Genomic DNA, 23,771 nt, shown 5'->3' with positions numbered 1-23,771 from the left:
ATTGGTGATCCTCGACGTCTCAGAACATGTCTTACCAACCGATCCCTTCTTTTAGTCAAGTTGTGCCACAATCTCCTCTTCTCCCCAATTCTATTCAATACCCCCTCATTAGTTAAGTGATCTAACCACCTAATCTTCAACATTCTTCTGTAGCACCACATTTCGAAAGCTTCTATGGCTACACTCCATACAAATACTTTCAGAAACGACTTCCTGACATTTAAATGTATATTCGATGTTAACAAATTTTTCTTCTTCAGAAACGTTTTCCTTGCAATTGCCAGTATACATTTTATATCCTCTCTACTTCGACCATCATCAGTTATTTTGCTCCCCAAATACCAAAACTCCTTTAATACTTTAAGTGTTCCATTTACTAATCTAATTCCCTCAGCATCACCCGACTTAATTCGACTATATTCCATTATCCTCTTTTTGCTTTTGTTGATGTTCATCTTATATACTCCTCTCAAGACACTGTCCATTCCATTCAACTGCTCTTCCAAGTCCTTTGCTGTCTCTGACAGAATTACAATGTCAAGGTTTTTATTTCTTCTCCATGGATTTTAATACCTACTTCGAACTTTTCCTTTGTTTCCTTTATCGCTTGCTCAATATACAGATTGAATAACATCGGGGATAGGCTACAACCCTGTCTCACTCCCTTCCCAACCACTGCTTCCCTTTCATGTCCCTCGACTCTTATAACTGCCATCTGGTTTCTGTACAAATTGCAAATAGCCTTTCGCTCCCTGTATTTTACCCCTGCCACCTTCAGAATTTGAAAGAGAGTATTCCAATCAACTTTTTCAAAAGCTTTCTCCAAGTCTACAAATGCTAGAAACGTAGGTTTGCCTTTCCTTAATCTTTCTTCTAAGATAAGTCATAGGGTTAGTATTGCCTCATGTGTTCCACTATTTCTACGGAATCCAAACTGATCTTCCCCGAGGTCAGCTTCTGTCAGTTTTGCCATTTGTCTGTAAAGAATTCGCATTAGTATTTTGCAGCTGTGGCTTATTAAACTGATAGTTCGGTAATTTTCACATCTGTCAACAACTGCTTTCTTTGGGATCGGAATTATTATATTCTTCTTGAAGTCTGAGGGTATTTCGCCTGTCTCATACATCTTGCTCGCCAGATGGTAGAGTTTTGTCAGGACTGGATCTCCCAAGGCCGTCAGTAGTTCTAATGGAATGTTGTCTACTCCTGGGGCCTTGTTTCGACTCAGGTCTTTCAGTGCTCTGTCAAACTCTTTACGCAGTATCATACTTCCCATTTCATCTTCATCTACCTCCTCTTCCATTTCCATAATATTGTCCTCAAGTACATTGCCCTTGTATAGAACCTCTATATACTCCTTCCACCTTTCTGCTTTCCCTTCTTTGCTTAGAACTGGGTTTCCATCAAAGCTCTTGATATTCATGCAAGTGGTTCTGCTTTCTCCAAAGGTCGCTCTAATTTTCCTGTCAGCAGTATCAATCTTACCCCTAGTGAGATAAGCCTCTACATCCTTACATTTGTCCTCTAGCCGTACCTGCTTAGCCATTTTGCACTTCCTGTCGATCTCATTTTTGAGACGTTTGTATTCCTTTTTGCCTGCTTCATTTACTGCATGTTTATATTTTCTCCTTCCATCAATTAAATTCAATATTTCTTCACCTCTCATATGGTTCCATAAGCAAGTCTGTTCATGTCAAGTGTATCTACCACCAACAGTACGTCCACTCTGACGGCTGTTACCTGTTCAATATCAAAAACTCTTTTCCTTACAGTCACTCCATCCATGTATGCCGCATCTGCAATGGAAAGCAGGAGTTACTGAAATATGCTAATAACCTTACCGGAGCCTTTATTGACGGACGATATCCAGACTAACCCATCTGTAAACACATCTCTTGAAACATCTCCTCCTCTGACACCAGCAAATCTGCTAACCAGCTCTCAACACTGATAACCTTGTATCATCTTGGCCTTGGAAAGCTCAGCTTCATCCTACACCAGAGATTTGACTAACTCTTGTGCCCTGAGACAAGAGAGATCCTACCACAAATGGTTCAAATGGCTCTGAGCACTATGGGATTTAACATCTGAGGTCATCAGTCCCCTAGAACATAGAACTACTTAAACCTAACTAACCTAAGGACATCACCCACATCCATGCCCGAGGCAGGATTCGAACCTGCGATTGTAGCAGTCGCGCGGTTCCAGACTGAAGCACCTAGAACCGCTTGGCCGCTCTGGCTGGCAATCCTACCACATCGCCCAAAATAGTGTTCTGTTGCTGACCCAATCTACAGAATATCTTTGTCCACACCTATTCCAATCCTGCTCCCAATCCTGCACCACACGAGTCATTCCCTTGTGGATGACCCAAATGCATGACTTGTTCCAGACAGTCAGCCACCACCTACTGTAGTACAGTCGCAGAGATTTCCTACCCAATAAGATGGAGGGCCGCATATGAATGCAGCCGTCTATGCTGCAATTACTGCGCAGTATTCTATGTGGGCACAACAGATAACCAACCATCTACTCACATGAACGATCAGCACCAAACTGTGGAAAACCACACACTTCACTACCCAGTTGCTGTATATGCTGCGGACCTCAGTACATATTACTACAACTGCTTCACTATCCAGGCCATCTGGATATTCCTTTCCATGACAAGTTTCTCTGAACTACGCAGATGGGAACTGTCTCTCCAGTACACCCTGTGCTCTCACAATCCTCCTGGCCTAAACCTCCACTAAACCTGTTTCTCACAGCCTCACTTTACAGTTTCCCTCCACTTTTCTGTAGACACTACCCCTTCTATGCCTAGAGAGTGCACTGCCATCTCTCACCACTCTTCCCGCAACCCCATGTGGGCATATTCTCTCTCTCTCTCTCTCTCTCTCTCTCTCTCTCTCTCTCTCTCTCCCCCCCCCCCCCCTGTTGTTGCCTCCTCCTCCCTTCCCCCCCTCTCTCTCTCCTCTTTTGAACCCCTCTCCCTTCTCTGTCCATCCATTTCTCTGTCTTTATTTTCACCTTTCTCCCCCCACCCACTCTACACATCTATGCCTCTAACATGCTCTAACCCGTCAGCATTCCTTTCATCTTATTGAGCAGCTGTTGAGTTGTCTGTCTGTCCTCTCCCACTTTGCACTAAACTGCTGATCACTCCTTCCAACTGTGTCCTTCCCTATCCCTTTCTCAAATCCTTCAGGCCAGGCAACTGCTGTCTAACAATGAGTGTCGCAAAAATCACAATAGTGTGAATTTGAGTGGCTGTGTGTGTGTGTGTGTGTGTGTGTGTGTGTGTGTGTGTGTGTGTGTGTGTGTGTGAATGTGTTACTTTCTACCAGAAGAAGACAGGACTCAAAAGCTAGTTAATACTGTGTTCTGTTATGTGTGCCACACATCAGTCTGCTAAAGGTGAGTCGTTACCATTCCTTTATTTTATTATTCTTGTGAGTCATGCAAAGGTGATGTACTAAGTGTTAATATAAGTAAATTGTAACAATTATGCTGTTAACATTTGCAGTTCCTATCTGCATGATAAAAATATAGATTTATTATATTAAGACATTTTATTTTTATTAGTGTTAAAGCCTAAGAAACTGTTTTATGTTAAAAGTAAGAGTGACTGTACACCCCCTCACACCAGAACCCAATCCTGAATCAGGTGTTGCCACCTGTAGATTTCAATTTGTTTCTCTGCTTCAAAGGAAATCAGAAAAGCGAGTTTTTTTACAGCCAATGAATGTTCAAATACACACTCCACCAGTGCTTCGATTCAAAATTTTTGTTGACAGTTTCTAGTAGTTTCAGTGGAGTCTGAACGCGAATGAAGGCAGTTAGTTTGTATCTTCAGTCTCTCAGTTTTATTACATCATATACTGACCTTTTCTCACTCTTTTTGTATCTCCAAATAAACTCAAAAAAGCAGGAAGGAGATACATGGGACACTTAAAACAGCATTTGTGTTGTAAATATAGACACTAAGAAATACAGATCAGGAGCAGTGATATCATTCCAATTTAAATATTTATGGGTGTACTGTGAACATCTTGGTATGAAACATACGAAAACAGCAGTGGGACAGGGAATAGTCTGTGGGAATAAAACTATTTTGCATTCTTTCACCCATTGTTACAAGGATTTTATTTCAGTAGTATGTACAGGCATTCATTGATGTTAACTGCCTTTGTACAAAACATTATAAATGCAATAGTTCAGTTTAATAACAAAGATGAAAACTGTACACATGAAATTAATTACCTCTATAAACAATGACATAATAAATTACAGGTTAGGCTGCAAATGACAGTATATGTAATTGCTGTACATAAATGTCAAACAGCATAATGTGGATTTGTCTTTTATCAGTCAATAATACTGTTAAGCATGTTTGCCATAATCTGGCTGTAACAAACATATTTGGTTCAAGTATCTATACTACATTATCAACAATGCCTCCCTCATAAAAAATCTGAGGAACTGAATAACAACAAAATATTTTAATACACAAAAAGTTCTGGGAAGAGAACTTCATAGGCAGGTGGGTTTGTACGTACATTCTCATCTTGTTTCAAACTAGGCGTTGGTGTTGGAGGTGCTCTAATTCCATCTATCGGTCCAGCAGTTAATTTACTGAAAATCTCATTCAGTTTGTTCTGAAGAATATCATTCTGAAAAGAAATTGTGCAACTGTATTTAGAACTGATTTTTATATACTGAGCACTTACTACCCATATCAATTCTTTCCAAACCTTGGCCTGTGTCCTTGAAAATAATTCTTCAAAAGCAGCTGTTCTGAAAGTATTGTTCAGCTGTATCTTCTTCTCCTCTTCAGCTTCCTTCTTGCTGTCTCCAGGGTCTGACAAGATCTTCTTCATTGATTCAAATGTCAGCTTCTCCTCCGGCTGTTTCTACAGACAAAGATAATTCATAAAACTCTCTCTTCTCAGAATACTATTTAAAAATCGGAGAAAAGTTTTTCACACAGATTAGTATCTCCGTCTACTACAACAGTATGTGTCTCCTACAGTTTTGTTGAAAATAAGTGAAAACTGACACCATACTTCTACCTTACTACTACACAGGAGTAAAACTGATATCTAGAAACTAATTGCTCTAAATATGTATCATTACCTCTTGTGCAGAAAATGTCTTACATTGACAAAGCAGGAGCTGTATTGCATGGAAGGTAAGGAAGGACTTTGGGATTCAGAAGGGAAAACAAACCAACTTAAACTTCCTTCCATCAAAGTCTTGGTAGCCTGCAAGCAATGATTGAAATACTAAACTCAAAAGGTATATATTAATTTTATACAGACAGGTGAGAATAAATCTTACTGTAGCTTCTCAAAAAGTTATGCAACTGACTTATATCATAATGGTTTACTAAACAACCACCAATGCCACAATTTTGGTGATATTTTAACCAGATGTTCAGTACTGTTAAATAGATATACTATTTAACCTTTTTTTTTTTTACAGAATGTTTAAAGTGAATTTGAACTCTTCTTATTACAGTCCTCTTCTCAATTTAGTAAACATTTTTCAACAAGTAGCCAGTGAGCAGCTCATTAAGTGTTGATGGTTGATACCGTCATCTTGTAAAAGACAAGGTGGTATTAGCTACCATACTGGATCAGTTCTTATCGTTCACTTATAAAGTTAAAATTTTAATATGGCTGCAAATTGTAGCAAAACTTGATATTTGTCATATACATACACACAGAAAAAAAGCCTTAGGACCAACTGCGGACTGAATCTTACATCTCCAGATTTTAGGTCTGATGATTAATCCACTTGGCCTCGTAACCAGTACGTCAGTATACAATACATATTCTGAGGACAGAGTAAGGTGGTGTATCCAGTGGCTCTGAAAACTTTGGTAACACATAATATTCATGGGGAACAGTGTGACAGGGGGCAGCATAAAGTAGACATAATCATTAATATCTGATGTGAATGATTTTCCCGAGAGTTTTGTTAACTTACGCAAAAACTGCCTTTCTACTACCTGTTACATCACACAGGATATAATGAAGGCTCAAATTAAAAGTACTAGCTCGTTGATATGTAAGAAACTTTGTATGGAGTTGAGAAGGAAATGCAAGACATAACTATGGCCTACTCTTGGTGTTATTCATTCTACACATTTAGCACACTGTGGAGGAATTCAAGTAAACATTTGGAAAGGCATATGAAGCTCAGGGAAAATAAATAAAAATTTTGGGGCATTCCAATGAATTATAATAATAAGATATGGCTGAGGTCTTGGAAGACCATTTCAACAGAATAGACAGAATCTATCGACGACATTGTAAGATAAAAAACAATAAAGCATAGTAAGTATAAGGTAGGGCAGTAAATCAGGTGATGATGAGGGAATTACATTAACAAATGAGACATGCAAATTAGTAGACAAGTTTTACTATTTGGACAGCAAAATAACTATTCATGGCTAAAGCAAGTAAAATAAAGCTGCCATCAATCTGAAGATTGGTTTGATCACCACTGGGCTTTACTAGTCATGATTCTATAAGAGGTAGTATGCTGTTGCCTCCCTCCATCCTTTGAAATGACTTGCTCAGCCAGTTATACAGGGACCTAACAGTTTGCTGTAGGCTTTGAACCACAGTGCAACTTTACACTTTCACTGCAATAAATGTGGCCAGATGTGAAAGCACTAATAAATGATATATAAATCATAGGATGTAATGGGGATCAAACCAGAGACCTGTGGATCTCCTGTCTGCCACTTCACCATTGAGCCCTTGAGCTGCTATGGCCAAAGCAGAGAAGTTATAAAACGCAGACTGGTACCAGGAAAATAACTGCTAAAAAACAGGACTCTATTAATATCTAATATGAATTCAAGTAGTAGGAAATCTATTCTGAAGGTATTAAGTATTTACCTGAAGAGTAGCTTTGTACACAAATGAAACATGGAAGATAAAAATTTCAGACAAGTCAAAGAAATGCTTTTGAAATGTCATGTTATATACAAGAATGCTGAAGATTATATGGGTAGACTGGATTACAAATGAAGAGGCACCAAATCAGATTTGGGAGAAAACAGATTTCTAACAAAAGGGAAAAGTTATTAGGACACATACTGAGGTATAAAGGAATATTCAATTTGGTATTAGGAGGAAGAGAGTGTGTAAGTGTGAGGGTATAGAGTACCAATTGTAGGGTAGACTTTAGCTGATTACAGTAAGCAGGTTCCAGTGTATGTAGACTGCAGTAATTATCTAGAGGTGAAGAGGCTCGCACATGGTAGACCAGGTATGGACTAGGTATAGAGCTGTGGCGAATCGGTTTTCAGCCTGAGAGGCCACAACACAACAACATATCACAGCTGTTAAACAGGTAACTTGTTGAGAGAAACTGCTGCTCAAGCAGCCTATGTAAATATCGGCTGACAATCCTGCTAGGTCATACTGCTGTTTAAAAAATACAACTGAAACACTTTGTGATAAAATTAGTTCTAAAACCTAAATCAGATCAAATTCTTCAGGTAAACTTAACTGTTTACACTTTATAAGTTCATTTCTTTAGTTACTGTAACAGTTTTAGCTACTGGGGGTTTTGTACACATTTTGAGGGACGTAAATTATATAGCTGGAGGAATATTTTTTTTTTTTTTTTTTTTTTTTAAAGCGATGTGTTCAATAAGTTTTTGTGTTACTTGAATGGCAAATTTTGTTTCAAAAGTCTTATTGGCTGGGAAGAGGTCTCTTATGTTTCTGTTAATTCCATATCCAGGGCTGCCTTTAGAATTCACAGAAGGGGCAGTCTGTCAGGTTTCAGTATTTGGTCTTGGCGGTGTAGTGCTCAAAACAGGGCAATTATGTATGTTGTGATGAAGCGAGTTAGGATAATTTTAACTCCCCTTGTTTTGCCATCTGCCTCCTTAGAATTAATTTTTTTCGATTTTAACTGATTACCATTAACATACATGAGTATAATTCGCATTTTCATAAAAGAGAACATTCCCTGGGCATACAGTCTGAGGCGGTGGGTGGGGATCATAAAGTTTTCTTTGTTTCTAGTATCATGTGAATGGACAAAATGGTTTCCCTCAAATAACTCAACAAAAATATAATAATCTTATATATGTACAAGGATGGCAGAGTTAATATTTCAAGTTTTCTAAATAATGGCCGACATGGTTCTTTGTGATTTGCAGTGCACATATTTCAAACGATTTTTTTTTCCTGTATGTTAGTATCCGCACTATGTTTGTTGAGTTACACCAAAAAAAAAACAATGCCATACCTAATAATGGGTTCGAAGTAGCTTGTATGTGCTACTTTTCGTGTGTCCATGTCAGTTGCAGTTGATAATATTTGCACTGCAAATGCAAAGCTGCTCAGTTTGTTTGCCAGCTATTCAATGTGTGTCTGCCAGCTCAAATTTTATCTACATTTAAACCTAATAATTTGACTTAGTCAACTTCTTCTATATTTTGGTTGTTGTGTACAATCTTAATCTGCTCACATTTTGACTGTTTGGTTTTGAACTGCATCACGCGAGTCTTAGATATGTTTAGATTCAACCCATTTAGCTGAAACCAAGTTTTTAAGGTACTGAGGGTATTGATGACGGATTTGGGAATTTTTTCCGAATCCTTACTGTCAACTAAGAAGTATCATCTGCAAACAGAACTGATGGGGAGCTGATATTTAATGGTAAGTCATTAACATAGGAGAGAAATAGGACTGGGCCTAATATGGAGCCTTGTGAACACACTGAGATGATTTTTTGTTTTCCAATCAGAAAAATAATATGCACCATTTGAAGAGATGTTAACTCTTTGCTTTCTGTTGGATATGGAGGATTTAAGCCATTGTGGGGCACTGCTACTAATGCCTTACTTTTCAAGTTTGTAAACAAGCAATGCATGGTTTACAGAATCAAACGTCTTTGAAAGGTCGCAGAAAATTCCTGCCACCTTATTTCTCGTCTAATGATGTACTTATTTTCTCAATGAAACTGTTTACTGCCATCTGTGATGTTTTCCCCCTTCTGAAAACCAAATTGACTGTTTAGAATAACAGAATATTGCACAATGAAATTTTCGATTTGTGGCACCAGCAAGTTTTTCAAATATTTTAGATAGGACTGGGAGAATCGAGATAGGATGATAATTTCCCATCTCTTAATCCCTTCTTGAAGAGTGGTTTGACTTCAACATATTTTATTACCTCTTCAAAATATTGATTTATTATTTGAGCTAGTGGGTTTGCAGTTCTATTGTGTACCACTTTAATAACTTTGGTGGGTATTCCATCCCAACCTGCAGATTTTATGTTTCTAAATGTTAGAATAGCATTTTCTACATCCTCCACAGAAACGTTTAAGAATTTTGTAAAGTTTTCTGAGTTTCCACCAAGGCCAAAGGGATTTACTTTGTTGTGATAATCTGTTACATCTACATCAGACTTTACTACATTTATAAGGAACTCATTAAAGTACTCTAGTATTTGAGTTGGATTTACAATCGTATTTCCTTCAATGTCAATTTTTGAAATTTCTTGGTTGCAGGCTTTAACACCTAACTCAGATTTTATGCCTGACTACACAACCTTTGTCTTATTTTTATGATTTAAAATTAGCCTGTTATTTGCCAGTTGTTTTGCTGCCCTTACAGCTCCTTTAAATATGGTTTTATAGAGACTAACATATTTAATGACATCAATATCTTTATTATATTTTAGTTCTCTGTCCAGTTGTCTTTTCTTTACACTGGAAATTTTTATGCCCTTGGTAATCCATTTTACTTTATTTGTTATTTTATTGCTGCAGAGTCATAGAATCTAGGTGGAAATGTTTCATTAAAGACACCAAGAAAAAAATTTAGAAATTTCTCAAAGTTTTCGTCACTTGAGTTAGAATGATCAAAAGGCCATGCTTTTAGCTTCTCACTAAATGTTATCAAGTTTTCATTGCTAAAGTTCCTGCTCATATGGGTTCTCATACGTGGAATGTTTCTGCCTGTCTGCGGCAGCTCAATGAACAATGCACAATGATCTGAAATACCTAGATCTAGACAAAATTTATGCACATCTTCATATACATAATTAGTTAGAACATTCTCAATACATGCTGCTGATTGCCCATTGTCTATATCATATTCAAAGAAATTCGATTTGAAAGCATATTTCTTTGCTAAGTCAGTGAATCTTGAAGCATGACTACCATCACGTGTGGTATCAATATTAAAATAAGCAGCTATTACAATTTTTTTCTTCTTTTTTCTGTACAAAGATCTTCTAGCATAATTTGAAGCTTAGATAAGAATAGATGTTGTTGACATCCCTGAATTCTGTATACTGAGATTATTATAACATTAGCTAGTGAGTCCACTATTTCTATACAACAGCTCTCAAACGCACATTCTTCAATGTATCAACTTAACAGTGAAATAAGTGTTACACCAACAGGTGGTGTGTTAAGGCAATGACAGTGACTTTTCAATTTATTTGAAGGACTGCGAACTATACAGTTATCTTTTTACTGCTCACAGATGTTCAACATAAAACTATTGTATCAGTATGTGGAGGTTCACCTGCAAACTATTAATGAGGCTTATGGAAAGTTTAAACAATAGTACTGTGTATTATTGGGGGTGGTGCCAAATGAAAGGAAAGTATGGTGAAACGCAAATGTGTACCTGTCGGCTACAGTATTTACAGTAGTCAGTGTCCAAATTACGAACCCCATTTTTCAGCCAATGTAGTAACGCAGTACATCAACACCAAGGACAACAAAAGAAATAAATAAATGCAGGTGGAACCGCTACAATGTCAGTTGTAATGAGCAGAAAGTGACACTTACTAAGAACTTTTTTTAGCTTATCCGGAAATTTTGGAGTTGGGATCAGAATGTATTTCAATAATACTGGTGTTGTTCAAAAAGCTTTGCCAGTGTAGTCATGGTCAGACATCATGATTGTACAGTTGCTTCCATTTGGTTTTACTATGAGAACTTTGTTTCCTGAACACTTACGTTGATGTATTTGAATGATTAATGGAAAATCTCATATAAAGATGTGAAACAAATACTAACAAGGATATAGAGGGGCTGGCCAGTACTTACCTCAGCTCAGTACAGCCGATAGATACACAAAACAGAACAGAAAATTTACATTCCCAGCTTTCGGAACTTTGTTCCTTCATCAGGGAGGAAAGAGGGGGGAAAAAGAGATAAAGGGAAAGTGGATTCAGTTACTCACAACCCAGGTTATGAAGCAACAGGGAAAGGTAAACAGGGAGGGTAGTAAGGATTGGGGGCTTGGTTGTCAGAGGAAAGCCAAAGATATTCTACTATAAGTACTGTGCCAGCTTCAAACCAAAGAGGATGCATACAGGAGTAAAGAGGTATATAGTATAAAGATAAACACAACTATTTTTTAGGATGAAAAGATGCATGAATGGCTAAAGAGGAGAGGGGAAAAGGACAAGACTGAAGAGTAAATGGGAGTGAGGTTGGTTAACGTAAGTTCAGTCCAGGGGGATGGTGGGATGAAAGGATGTATTGGAGTGCTAGTTCCCATCTCTGCAGTTCCAAGGGACTGGTGTTGGGTGGGAGAAGCCAAATGGCATGTTCGTTGTAGCAGGTTCCTAGGTCCCTAGAATTATGCTGGAGGGCATGTTCTGCTACTGGGTATTGGACATCTCCTAAGCGGACAGTTCGTTTGTGCCCATTCATGCGCTCAGCCAGTTTAGTTGTCGTCATACCAATGTAGGCTGTGCAGTGCAGGCATGTCAGCTGATAAATGACATGTGTAGTTTCACATGTGGCCCTACCTTGCATTGTGTATGTTTTACCAGTAGCGGGGCTGGAGTAGGTGGTTGTGGGGGGATGCATGGGGCAGGTTCTGCAGCGGCGTCGGTTACAGGGGTAGGAACCGATTGGTAGAGAATGTGGTCTGTGAATATTGTAGGGTTTGACAAGGATGTTACGGAGGTTAGGGAGGCAACAAAAGGCAACTCTGGGTGGTGTGGGGAGAATATTGTCAGGGGATGATCTCATTTCAGGGCTTGACTTGAGAAAGTCATATCCCTGGCGGAGTAATTTGTTGATGTATTCGAGGCCAGGATAATATTGGGTGGCAAAGGGGATGCTTCTGTGTGGTCTGGGGGTAGGAACATTGTTGTTATTGCTCGGGAGATCTGTGTATCTGTGTGATAATTGGCATTTGACTGTGGTTATAGTTGAGATTTTGTCTGTGTGGGGTATGTGCAGGGATTGGGAGATTGAGTAGGGTGGCCAGGCTAGGTTTGTTGGCTATGAGGGTGGTTTGTTGAAGATGCTATTGTGGTTGGTGTTTGTGAGGGATAGGGAGAGGGACCCAACTTCTTAGGTGTTGCACTAGCACTGTGAATAATTTTTTCCGGTGGTGTGTGGCATGGAACTCAAGTTTACAGCTGGCTTCTAGAATGATGAACTGAAGTTTACAGCTGGCTTCTAGAACGATGTTCCTAAGTGTGTTCTCCAAGCAGAGGTTTGAGGGCTGGATGACTTTGAAGAGAGATAGGAGCTGTTGGGAGTGGTGGTTACACGAAGTAGCGTAGAGATTCAGGACAAGATTGAAGGGTCTGGAAGTCCAGGAGAGACTGGTGAAAGGAGGGATTGCACCCAGAGATGGGACCTTTTAAGGTAAGTCCTTCAGGGGTAATTCCAAAGGTTAAGCACAACCAGAGGAAAAGTATGCGAGGTTGCAGTTTGGCTACGGTGAAGGCATGTTTCCAGAATGAATGTAAATAATGTGGTATAGGATTAGGGTACATATTGGGTAACTGGTGGGTAGGGAAATTAAATAACTAAAAGTTAAATAGTAATAATAAGAAGGAATAAAACAAGGAGAGAAGGACAAGAAAGAAAAGAAAATGGGTTGGTAATGTTCAATACCAAAGGAAGACCACTAAATAAGAAAAGTACAGATAAAGGTTGACCAGTTCAAGCAAGTATGTCCAGATCAGGGGGAACGAACACACGTTGCTCAGAAAAAGATCGCAAGTGCTGCAAAAAGAATCGGGGGGAAAAAAAGTGAGTAAAAAAAAGATTCTTGTCAAACTCTACAATATTCACAGACCACCTTCTCTACACAGCAGTTCCTACTCCTGTAACCGACCCCGCTGCAAAACCTGCCCCATGCATCCCCCCACAACCACCTACTCCAGCCCCACTACTGGTAAAACATACACAATGCAAGGCAGGGCCACATGTGAGACAACATGTCATTTATCAGCTGACATGTTTGCACTGTACAGCCTTTTACATTGGTATGACGACAACTAAACTGGCTGAGCGCATGAATGGGCACAGACAAACTGCCCGCCTAGGAGATGTCCAATACTCAGTAGCAGAGCATGCCCTCCAAAATAATTCTAGGGACCTAGGAACCTGCTACACTGTATTTGGCTTTCCCCACCCAATACTGCAGAGATGGGAACTTGCACTCCAACACACCCTTTCATCCCGCTATCCCTCTGGACTGAACCTATGTTAACCAACCTCACTCCCATTTACTCTTCAGTCTTCTCCTTTTTCCCTCTCCTCTTTACCCATTCACGCATCTTTTCTTCCTACATAGTTGTGTTTATCTTTATACTATATACCTCTTTACTTCTGTATGCATCCTCTTTGGTTTGAAGCTGGCACAGTGCTTACAGTAGAATATCTTTGGCTTCCCTCTGACAACCATGCCCCCAATCCTTACTACCCTCCCTGTTTACCTTTCCCTGTTGCTTCATAACCTGGGTTGTGAGTAACTGAATCCACTTTCCCTTTATCTCTTTTTCCCCCCTCTTTCCTCCCTGATGAAGGAACAAAGTTCCGAAAGCTGGGAATGTAAATTTTCTGTTCTGTTTTGTGTATCTATCGGCTGTACTGAGCTGAGGTAAGTACTGGCCAGCCCCTCTATCTCTTTGTTAGCAGTTGATGTTTTTGATCGTTTAAAGTGCGTGACTGTTTGGTAGGTAGTTATGTATAATATTACTGGCTTTAAAGTCTACTACATTTTTTTTCACTTGAGTTAAATTTTGCTACATCACATGCCACTTTGGTGTTTGCAAGAGATTTTAATATTGTTTTTAGTGTAGTGGTAAGATTATGTTTGACCCCACTGTTCGTGAGCTCAAGTTCATCATCAAAATTTGTGCCAGGTTAATTGATAAATATATTGTAAAATTTGTGTGGACACACATTTGTTCTTCCTAGGGCATGGCTTCACTGTTTTATATCTACAGCTCTTAATTCTCTTTGTGCCAAGGTAAAAAATATTGCTGTTGTTTGCTAACCAGACTATTAAAATTATGCATTAGGAAATCTTTCTTTTATAGAACGCCCTGATTTCATTTTTGGTCTACAAAAAGCAGCTTAACAGTTACAACATTCAACTCAGAAATACACTCCTGGAAATTGAAATAAGAACACCGTGAATTCATTGTCCCAGGAAGGGGAAACTTTATTGACACATTCCTGGGGTCAGACACATCACATGATCACACTGACAGAACCACAGGCACATAGACACAGGCAACAGAGCATGCACAATGTCGTCACTAGTACAGTGTATATCCATCTTTCGCAGCAATGCAGGCTGCTATTCTCCCATGGAGACGATCGTAGAGATGCTGGATGTAGTCCTGTGGAACGGCTTGCCATGCCATTTCCACCTGGCTCCTCAGTTGGACCAGCGTTCGTGCTGGACGTGCAGACCGCGTGAGACGACGCTTCATCCAGTCCCAAACATGCTCAATGGGGGACAGATCCGGAGATCTTGCTGGCCAGGGTAGTTGACTTACACCTTCTAGAGCATGTTGGGTGGCACGGGATACATGCGGACCTGCATTGTCCTGTTGGCACAGCAAGTTCCCTTACCGGTCTAGGAATGGTAGAACGATGGGTTCGATGACGGCTTGGATGTACCATGCACTATTCAGTGTCCCCTCGACGATCACCAGAGGTGTACAGCCAGTGTAGGAGATCGCTCCCCACACCATGATGCCGGGTGTTGGCCCTGTGTGCCTCGGTCGTATGCAGTCCTGATTGTGGCGCTCACCTGCACGGCGCCAAACACGCATACGACCATCATTGGCACCAAGGCAGAAGCGACTCTCATCGCTGAAGACGACACGTCTCCATTCGTCCCTCCATTCACGCCTGTCGCGACACCACTGGAGGCGGGCTGCACGATGTTGGGGCGTGAGCGGAAGACGGCCTAACGGTGTGCGAGGACCGTAGCCCAGCTTCATGGAGACGGTTGCGAATGGTCCTCGCCGATACCCCACGAGCAACAGTGTCCCTAATTTGCTGGGAAGTGGCGGTGCGGTCCCCTACGGCACTGCGTAGGATCCTATGGTCTTGGCGTGCATCCGTGCGTCGCTGCGGTCCAGTCCCAGGTCGATGGGCACGTGCACCTTCCGCCGACCACTGGCGACAACATCGATGTACTGTGGAGACCTCACGCCCCACGTGTTGAGCAATTCGGCGGTACGTCCACCCGGACTCCCGCATGCCCACTATACGCCCTCGCTCAAAGTCCGTCAACTGCACATACGGTTCACATCCACACTGTTCCGGCATGCTACCAGTGTTAAAAACTGCGATGGAGCTCCGTATGCCACGGCAAACTGGCTGACACTGACGGCGGCGGTGCACAAATGCTGCGCAGCTAGCGCCATTCGACGGCCAACACCGCGGTTCCTGGTGTGTCCACTGTGCCATGCGTGTGATCATTGCTTGTACGACCCTCTCACAGTGTCCGGAGCAAGTATGGTGAGTCTGACACACCGGTGTCAATGTGTTCTTTTTTCCATTTCCAGGAGTGTAGTTTCTCTCTGTCTACATTTTAACATTCTGCTCAGCAAATAACTGCAATATATTTTAATGTAACACAAAAAGAAGTTAGAAGCTCTAAATATGAAACCTTAACATTTTCCTAAAAAAATTTCAATAGGCTCTCTCTCAAATGGTACCATAGCTTAACATATTTACTTGAATCTAAGCCACACTTTTTTCTGGTTTTTGTAATCCAAAAAACTGCCTGCAGCTTAGAATCGAGTGCAAAGTAAGTGGAAGTTCTGAAAAATGTTGGTAGATGCTGCCACAACTAACTTATGCCGTCGAATATATGTAGTGCTACACAGGCATACTTTGCAGGCACAAAGATAAATACTGGCGCCAAAACGTCTGCGTTAGTAAATAAATTTTTTTAAAAAAAGGGTGCAAGATAAGCTTTTTTTCTCCGCCCCGAGTTTTGACCACTGCATTTTCGTACATTATCCAATGAAGTAAATACAGATTAAGTATAGTTCATCTTCGAATTCAACAGCATTTCAATGTACTATGAAAATCCGACTGGCAAGACTGTTTGGGATGTTTTTCAATATGGCCAACTCTATGTTCGGAAGTTTTTCTTACCTGTGACAAGAGATGGTTGCTAATAGTAACTTTTATGAATTGTGAATCACCTGCAATATTCTCTTCACCATAAGAATAATACAAATATAAACATTTTGCCATGTATTCTCTCGTGTTTGCTGCTTTCTCATTTAAAACCTGTCTGCCTTAGAGTGAGACAACAGCAAACGCGGAAGAAGATGCATATCATGTCATGTTTATATTCGTGTTATTCTTGAGCCTAATAGTGATACAGTCAGAAATGAAGCATGGCAATTGACTAGATTTTTAAATCTAAGACAACTCTAATTTCTGTGCAGAATGTAATGTACTAAAGAGGCGTCTGCAAAGATTTTGAAACGGAGAAACATTTTCACTAAACTCTCGTTCAGAACATCTTCTATCATACGCATTCTATTATTTGGTTCTTGTTCATCATTATCAAAGAAAGCAGCAGTGTAAGTAACAACAAATAGCAGTCTCTTGCCATTGTTTCACTAATGAGACGATTCCTCTCTCTTTTCTTCTTTTAATTGTAAGCGGCGGTCACAAAAGCAAGCCATGCCAGTATAGTAATACATTTTTAGCTTAGAGTGACAAACACCTATAACAAAGAGAACGGCACTTATCATATCAAAGAAAAATAAGCAATCAATTCAAACCAGACGAAGCACGTGAAAAAGGAAGGGTACCCGTATAAATACGGACGGAGTGCCTGATGCATAGCAATGGCTACCTGGTATAGCTTAACTGCTAAGCTTATGACTCGAACCAAACTACTGTAGCTGTATCGTAATTCATTCGACCTAAATTGTGTCTCATATTACAATGGACCAACATTGTTTCGATTTGGAGGTGCGGCCTAAAACTTTTCTCTCCCCTTGAATTTTGAGTCTCAAAATTCAGGTACTGCTTAGATCGTGAAAATTTTTTTTCCTTGATTTCGAGTCTCATTTTTCAGGTACAGCTTAGATTCGAGTGCGGCTTAGATTCAAGTAAATACGGTAATGTATTCCATACGGTTAATGCCATAACATATCGGTAACATCATGCTAAAATCTCTGAAGCTAAGCTTTTGCCTTATTGAAAACAAAGCGTTATTAGAGTCACATCTTTCAACATGTATCCGACAGCTAATCTAAACAATCCCTATCTTTGCTTTGTAACATATCTGTGTGCAACAAGTGCACGTTAAAACACTTGGTGTTAATTTATAATCTGGCTGTGTCCATGTGCTAATTGTGACCTGCTCTCTTGAACAGACTACAGATTGTGTTGACACACTGCAGCAAGAATGGCACTGATGCCATATTTTGCACTAGAGAGAAAATGCCAGTATTTACAAATAATTGGGATATTTTTATTGTAGAACAAAGACCACACATTTATGCTGTTGTTTTAAATTAATTTTAATCACAGCGAGCGCGCCCACACACACACACACACACACACACACACACACACACACACACACACACTAAATCCTAGCTATGCTTTCACATCCTGAAGAAAAAGGATCTACTTAAAAAAAAGCTTAAATCTCTTTAGTGACATTCACACTTAACATTTCCAATCCACGGCAAAAGATTGGTGATTCATGCTGCTCAAATTATATAACATTCTGACTGTATTTTGCACTTTTGTCACTGTGCATAAAACTATTATTCACCGAAGGGTAACACCACTTTGACATCCAGAATATAACAAGAAAGTACTATTTATTATGGAACATACCCTTTCAATTCCAGGTGATGACTGAGCACTATCAACATCCACCTGGAAAGATCCAAGATCAGCTACACTGCCACTGCCACTTGGACGGACAGGCGCCGATGCATCAGCCCAAGAGTGTCTATGTTGTCCTGGGGACGAAGATACACAAATTCCACACTGATAAAAGAGAAATATCTATTATATGAAACAGTTAAATCAAATAAAATCAAATCTTTATCACCACATAACATGCCTCAGATGGTCAAAAACTGTGGCATAGGTAACCTGTCAATTTTAACATTATACAGAGTAACAAAATTATTCTAAGTTTACAACACATACGGTGTTACTTCCTGAGTGAAATATTATTTTACAAGGGTGTCATTCTAGAAATCTTCTAAACATTGTGCAATTACTTATCAGGTATTTTTCCAAGTTTCCTTCAGTATTTTTTAGATGTGGGTCAGACTTTCCTTTTCAGATTTTATTTATAAATTTTATTAACTTGGGGAGAATAGAGTCATGATTTACAGTATCAAAAGCTTTAGTGAGGTCACAAAAAATACCAGATACACACACATTCTATTTGCAGACATCTGTGACATTTGTGACCACTTCATTTATTGCACAAGTTGTGCTGCAGCCTTTTCTAAAACCATATCAGTTATGCGAATTAAACTGTAGATTCAACTACAATTTTCTGTTTGATCATGTGCAGTCCTTTAAAAAATTTTAGAGGAAATTGGTAACAATGAAATTAAACTGCCAGTTTAATCTCGTTTGCCCTTTTTGGTTGAACTTCAGCATATTTTAATTGATCTGGAAAACATCCCTCAACAAAAGACTAATCAACTGTTATAAGACAATGGATGTGGAATACAATGACAGACATTTTTATTATTCAGGTGGGAAACTCATCCTAATCCATAGAGTTTACATATTTTTGGACCTTTATGATATTTGTAAGTTCGGAGCTCTAAACAGGGGAAAACTTATGACCTCTATTACTTCTGTCATAATGAAACTTCCAGATTTCTATTTAGTGGTTTTAAGTCACCAATTGTACTACAATTTCTGGAGAAGTCCTTGAAGGATTCATGTATGGAATTGGGATCTCTAACAGCTCTATTGGTTATCATTAGTTCAGAGGAGAATTTTCCTCTCCATTTCATCGTTAACTTCATTTCTTATAACAGAGCAAACAACCCATTTTTTGTATACTTGTTTACAGTATATTTTGCCGGTTTAACTAAAATAACCTTAAGATAAATATTTATGTTCATCTAAGAGGTAAGACTATACCAAATATATGCATCAGCTGATGAGTCTTCACAAAACAAAAACTTTCACTGCTTTACTCTAATCTTGTAGCCTCCATGACCTTACTTGTAAGTGGCATCTATTGTGGTTTTGAGTCAAAGTCCAGTTTGATGTACCTGTACTTGCTAGTCTACCATGTGCAAATATCTTTATCTCTTTGTAACTGGTGCAACCTTGATCTGTTCGAACCAGTTCCCTATAGTCAAGCCTTGGCCTCCCTCTACAATTTTTATCCCATATCAACTGATCCAGTCAAGCAAAGTTGTGGTATAAGTTTCTTTACTCCGCAATTCTATTCGGAACTTCCTCATAAGTTATCTGACCTTACACATCAACGTTCAGCATTCTCCTGTATCATTAGTGCCACCTTTCAAAAGCTCCTGTTCTCTTCTGATTTGTACCATTTATTGTCCAAGTTTCACTTCAGTACAAGTCTCAACTCTAGACAAACACCTTAAGAGAAGATTTCCTAATATTTTTTTCAATTCTCGCACCACTGATATAATTTGAATACATTGCATTATTCTTGTTTTACTTTTGTTGATTTTCATCTTAAAACATCTTACAAGATGTTTAATTAGTTCTTATATCATATACTGAAGTTTAATTCACTTTCCAAATTTCTCTTTGGTTTCCTTTACTGCTAGCTGCATATACATCAGGGACAGGCTGAAAGCTTCTCCAGCTCCCTTCTCAACTACTAATTGCCTTTCATGTCTTGATTTATTACTGCAGTCTGGTTTCTGTATAAGCTATAGATGATATTTTGCTTCCCGTGTTTTATCCCTGCTGTCTTCAGATTTTAGAGAGTGCATTCAAATCAACATTGTCAAACGTTTTCTCCCAATATCATAACTCCAGGTGTAAATCCAATATGTCTGTGGAATGCACACCTCAGGGCATCTAGCATGAAGCTGTCCTTGAAGTAAACAAAATGTACAAGTTTGATGTGTCACTGTGGTGTCAACTGCTGCTCAAATTGCTGCTGCAAATACAGTACAATGCACCACAGCTATACATTGAACATGATGGTTTTCTCTTTTGGTAGTGCCATGTGATCATCCAGAGCCTGGTCTTCTTGGAATTACATATTTTCATAACCACTGGTGCCGGCAATTGTGTACAGTTGACAATGGCATCTTTGTCACTTTACAGGCATTCTTGAGTAACATCAATTCATCATGTCCAGTCTCATAGGTAACTAATGCTTATGACCATTACAGGATGTATTTAAAGCAAATCTGATTTTCATCTTCACAGTGGCACTACTAGCACCACTCTTAAAAGAGTGGCACAAAATTTTAATATACATCGTCTTTCAGTTGTAGAAAGATGCCTACCAACTTCTGTAGATGTTACACAACTCCTCCTTGGTGTCAATTTTTTTTTCCAACAATGTATTAATGTGGAATCCAAACTGATCATCCCCAAGGTCAGCTTCTACCAGTCCTTCTTGATTTAATCCTTTTTGACTTAACTTGACTTAGTTCCTGTCAGTCCCTCTGGAACATAAGGCCGTGATGAAATTCTTTCACGTGGTACGATTTCTAGCAAGTCTCTTCACTTCACTCCAGGTGTCCCCATCCTCTGCAGCTTCTCTCTTGATCGTCCTTTTCTGGGTATGTTTGGGGCAGCCACATTTTGTAACTCCTTGAGGGTTCCAGTCTAGAACCACTCTTTCAGCAGCTCCATCTAGTTTCCTCAATGTATGCCCAATCCAGTTCCATTTCCTTTCCTTGATTTGTATATAGATTGGTTGCTGATTTGTCTACCTCTAAAAAACTTCATTTGTCATTATATCTGGCCATCTCACATTTAAAATACGCTGGAGACAACAGTTCATAAAAACTTGGAGCTGGTTTTTAATGTGGTTAGTCACCCTCCAAGTTTCGCAACCATACAACAGAACAGCCTTCACATTGCTAATGAAAAGCCAGAGTTTGGTCTTCTTTGATATGTTCCTATTTCTCCAAACAGAGTACAGTTGTACAAATGCACCATTTGCTTTGTGGATGCAACTACAGACGTCCTCCTCAGTGCCTCCTGTAGTCGTGACTATACTTCCGAGATAGAGGAAAGACTGGACCTGCTCTATGTCCTCTCCATTAATGGCCAGCCTATTCGTGATGGTCAAACTTATCCACATTTCTTTGGTTTTGCAAACATTTATCTTGAGGTCTGCAACTTCTGCCTCTCTCTGTAATCTAGCCAGTTTCTTTTCAATGCCTCGATATCGTTGTGTCATTAGGCAGACATCTGTGAAATCTAAATCTTCGAGCCTATTATGCATCCGCCCTTGCACACCTCTCTTCGGTCCCCCCATAACTCTCTTCATCACATGGTCCAACACCAAAAGAAATAGTGTTGGCAAAAGAATACACCCTTGTCGTACTCCCGAATTAACTTGGAAAGGCTCTGTTACTTCTCCATTATGTAGTACTTGGCATTCATAGTCTTCATACATTTCCTCGATGATGTTAATATTCTCTGTTGGAATGCCACATTTTGCAAGTGTATCCCACATGACTCTCTGACAGAGTCAAAAGCCTCTTCAAAATTAATGAAGGTTAGGTACAGGGTGTGTTGCCACTCCACACTTTGTTCCAAAATAATTCTGAGAGTATTGATAAGGTACACACAGCTCTACTCAGCTGTGCTTCCACAAAATACTTAATGCAGTTTAAAATGATCCTTGAAAGTACCTTACTTGGTACTGACAGTAGGGTAATACCCCACCAGTTGTTGCAGTTAGTAAAATCTCCTTTTTTGGGTATTTTCACAATAATACCTCATTTACAATCTGTGCTCCTTCTGATCTTCTGTAAATGTTTAGAGTGCCTTTCAGCCATGACTTACTATTGTTCAGTAATAGTCACAACTGTCAATACTTGCCTTCTTTGGAATTGAAATTATTACATTCTTCTTGAAGTCAGGGTATTTTGCCTGTCTCACATACCTGGCATACTAGGTGGAATACTTCTTAGGGAATGCCGTCTACTCCAGGTGCCTCTCCTTGACTTGTCTTTCAGTGCTCTGTCAAATTCTTCACACAGTACCACAACTTCCATGTAATCTTCATGTCCTTCCTCTTGCTTTTCATCAGACTTGTCTTTTTGCTTATTTGATCCTCTGCTCATTTCCCTATTTAATCTCTCAAAGCTACCCATTCATCTTCAATTCTATTTCTTTTCAATTACTGCCTGGTGCTCCCTTTGAAATTCTCAATGATCACTGGTTCTTACAATTTATTCAGGTCTCATCTTAATTTGCTTGCCTTTTTGGGATTTCTTCAGTTTTAATCTGCAACTCATAACCAAAAAGTTATTATAAAACAATCCTGTTGGAGGAACATCTGCAACTGAGCATTATACCAGAGGTTGAAAATATTCAGTTGTAAAGTTCTTTTATTATCACACAACCAGTTTCCAAATCTGATTTTGAAATTTCTGTCTTAGCATTAAGTAATCTATATATTACTTATTAAATACTCTATTTGAAATTTTCTAGTGTCTCCATGTTTTCTTGTATGATTGTTAAAGTAAGTGTTAAATTGTGCCTGTGTAACATTCTACCATGTGGCTTCCCCTTTGATTGCTCATCCCCCCCCCCCCTCTCTACGTTCTTCCATTATGTTTTCCCTCCCTCCTTTCTCTTCCTATCAAATTCCAGTCCCCCATTACATTTAAATTTCCATTTCCCTTAAAATACTGAATAATTTATCTTATCCCATTCATTTTTTAAACCTCTTCATCACCTATATGGCTGTTATGCATACATACTTGCACTACTGTGGTGGGTCTTGGCTTTATGTCTATCATGAGGCCGTTCATAGTAATTCTCCCACATCCCCATTTTCTTATTAATTATCTGACCTGTTCCCATATTATGCCTATTCGATTCTGTGTTGATTATCAAGCACTCGCCTGAACAGAAATCCTGTTCTTCCTACCACTGCCCTTCACTAGAGCTCCCTTTATCTAACTTCAACCTATCCATTTCTCTTTTCAAGTTCTCTAATCTACTTACCTGATTACGGGATCTAATATCCAAGCTCCTATTTCTAGAATACCTGGTTTATTTTTCTGATGCCAACATCCTTCTAAGCAGTTCCTGCCCAGAGATCTGAAGGAAGGACTATTTTACCACAAAAATATTTTCCTCAGAAGGATGCCATCATTGAACAGAGCTGCTGGCCCTCAGGAAATTTAATGACTGTAGTTTCCTCTTGCTTTCAGCTGTCACAGTACCAAGACAATGGGGCCATTTTAGCTAATGTTACAATGCCATATAAGTCAAATATCCAGACTGTCGTCCCTGGTCCCTGCATC

The 23,771-nt window shown here is 39.4% G+C and overlaps 1 protein-coding gene across 5 annotated transcripts in view; it reads right to left on the bottom strand.

Annotated features, from left to right (window-relative positions):
- Positions 1–4,119: 4,119 nt before the first annotated feature.
- The window catches only part of LOC126278110 (protein EFR3 homolog cmp44E), a 96,592-nt gene continuing 76,940 nt past the window's right edge, over positions 4,120–23,771 (bottom strand). For 3 of the 5 annotated variants that reach the window (XM_049977991.1, XM_049977989.1, XM_049977990.1), the window contains exons 15-17: positions 18,145–18,272; positions 4,755–4,913; positions 4,120–4,673 (exon numbers count right to left, since the gene is read on the bottom strand). In XM_049977991.1, coding sequence (XP_049833948.1) covers positions 4,503–4,673; positions 4,755–4,913; positions 18,145–18,272 — 458 coding nt within the window. In that variant the 3' untranslated portion in view covers positions 4,120–4,502. Of the gene's footprint in view, positions 4,674–4,754; positions 4,914–5,159; positions 5,265–18,144; positions 18,273–23,771 lie in introns of all 5 variants that reach the window. The other 2 variants (XM_049977988.1, XM_049977986.1) reach the window with 1 other exon arrangement.

The sequence above is a fragment of the Schistocerca gregaria genome, chromosome 6, assembly GCF_023897955.1.
Source record: "Schistocerca gregaria isolate iqSchGreg1 chromosome 6, iqSchGreg1.2, whole genome shotgun sequence".
Classification (NCBI taxonomy): Eukaryota; Metazoa; Arthropoda; class Insecta; order Orthoptera; family Acrididae; genus Schistocerca; species Schistocerca gregaria.
Note: the sequence above shows the minus strand (reverse complement) of the source record. Positions and strands in the feature narration are given on the sequence as shown.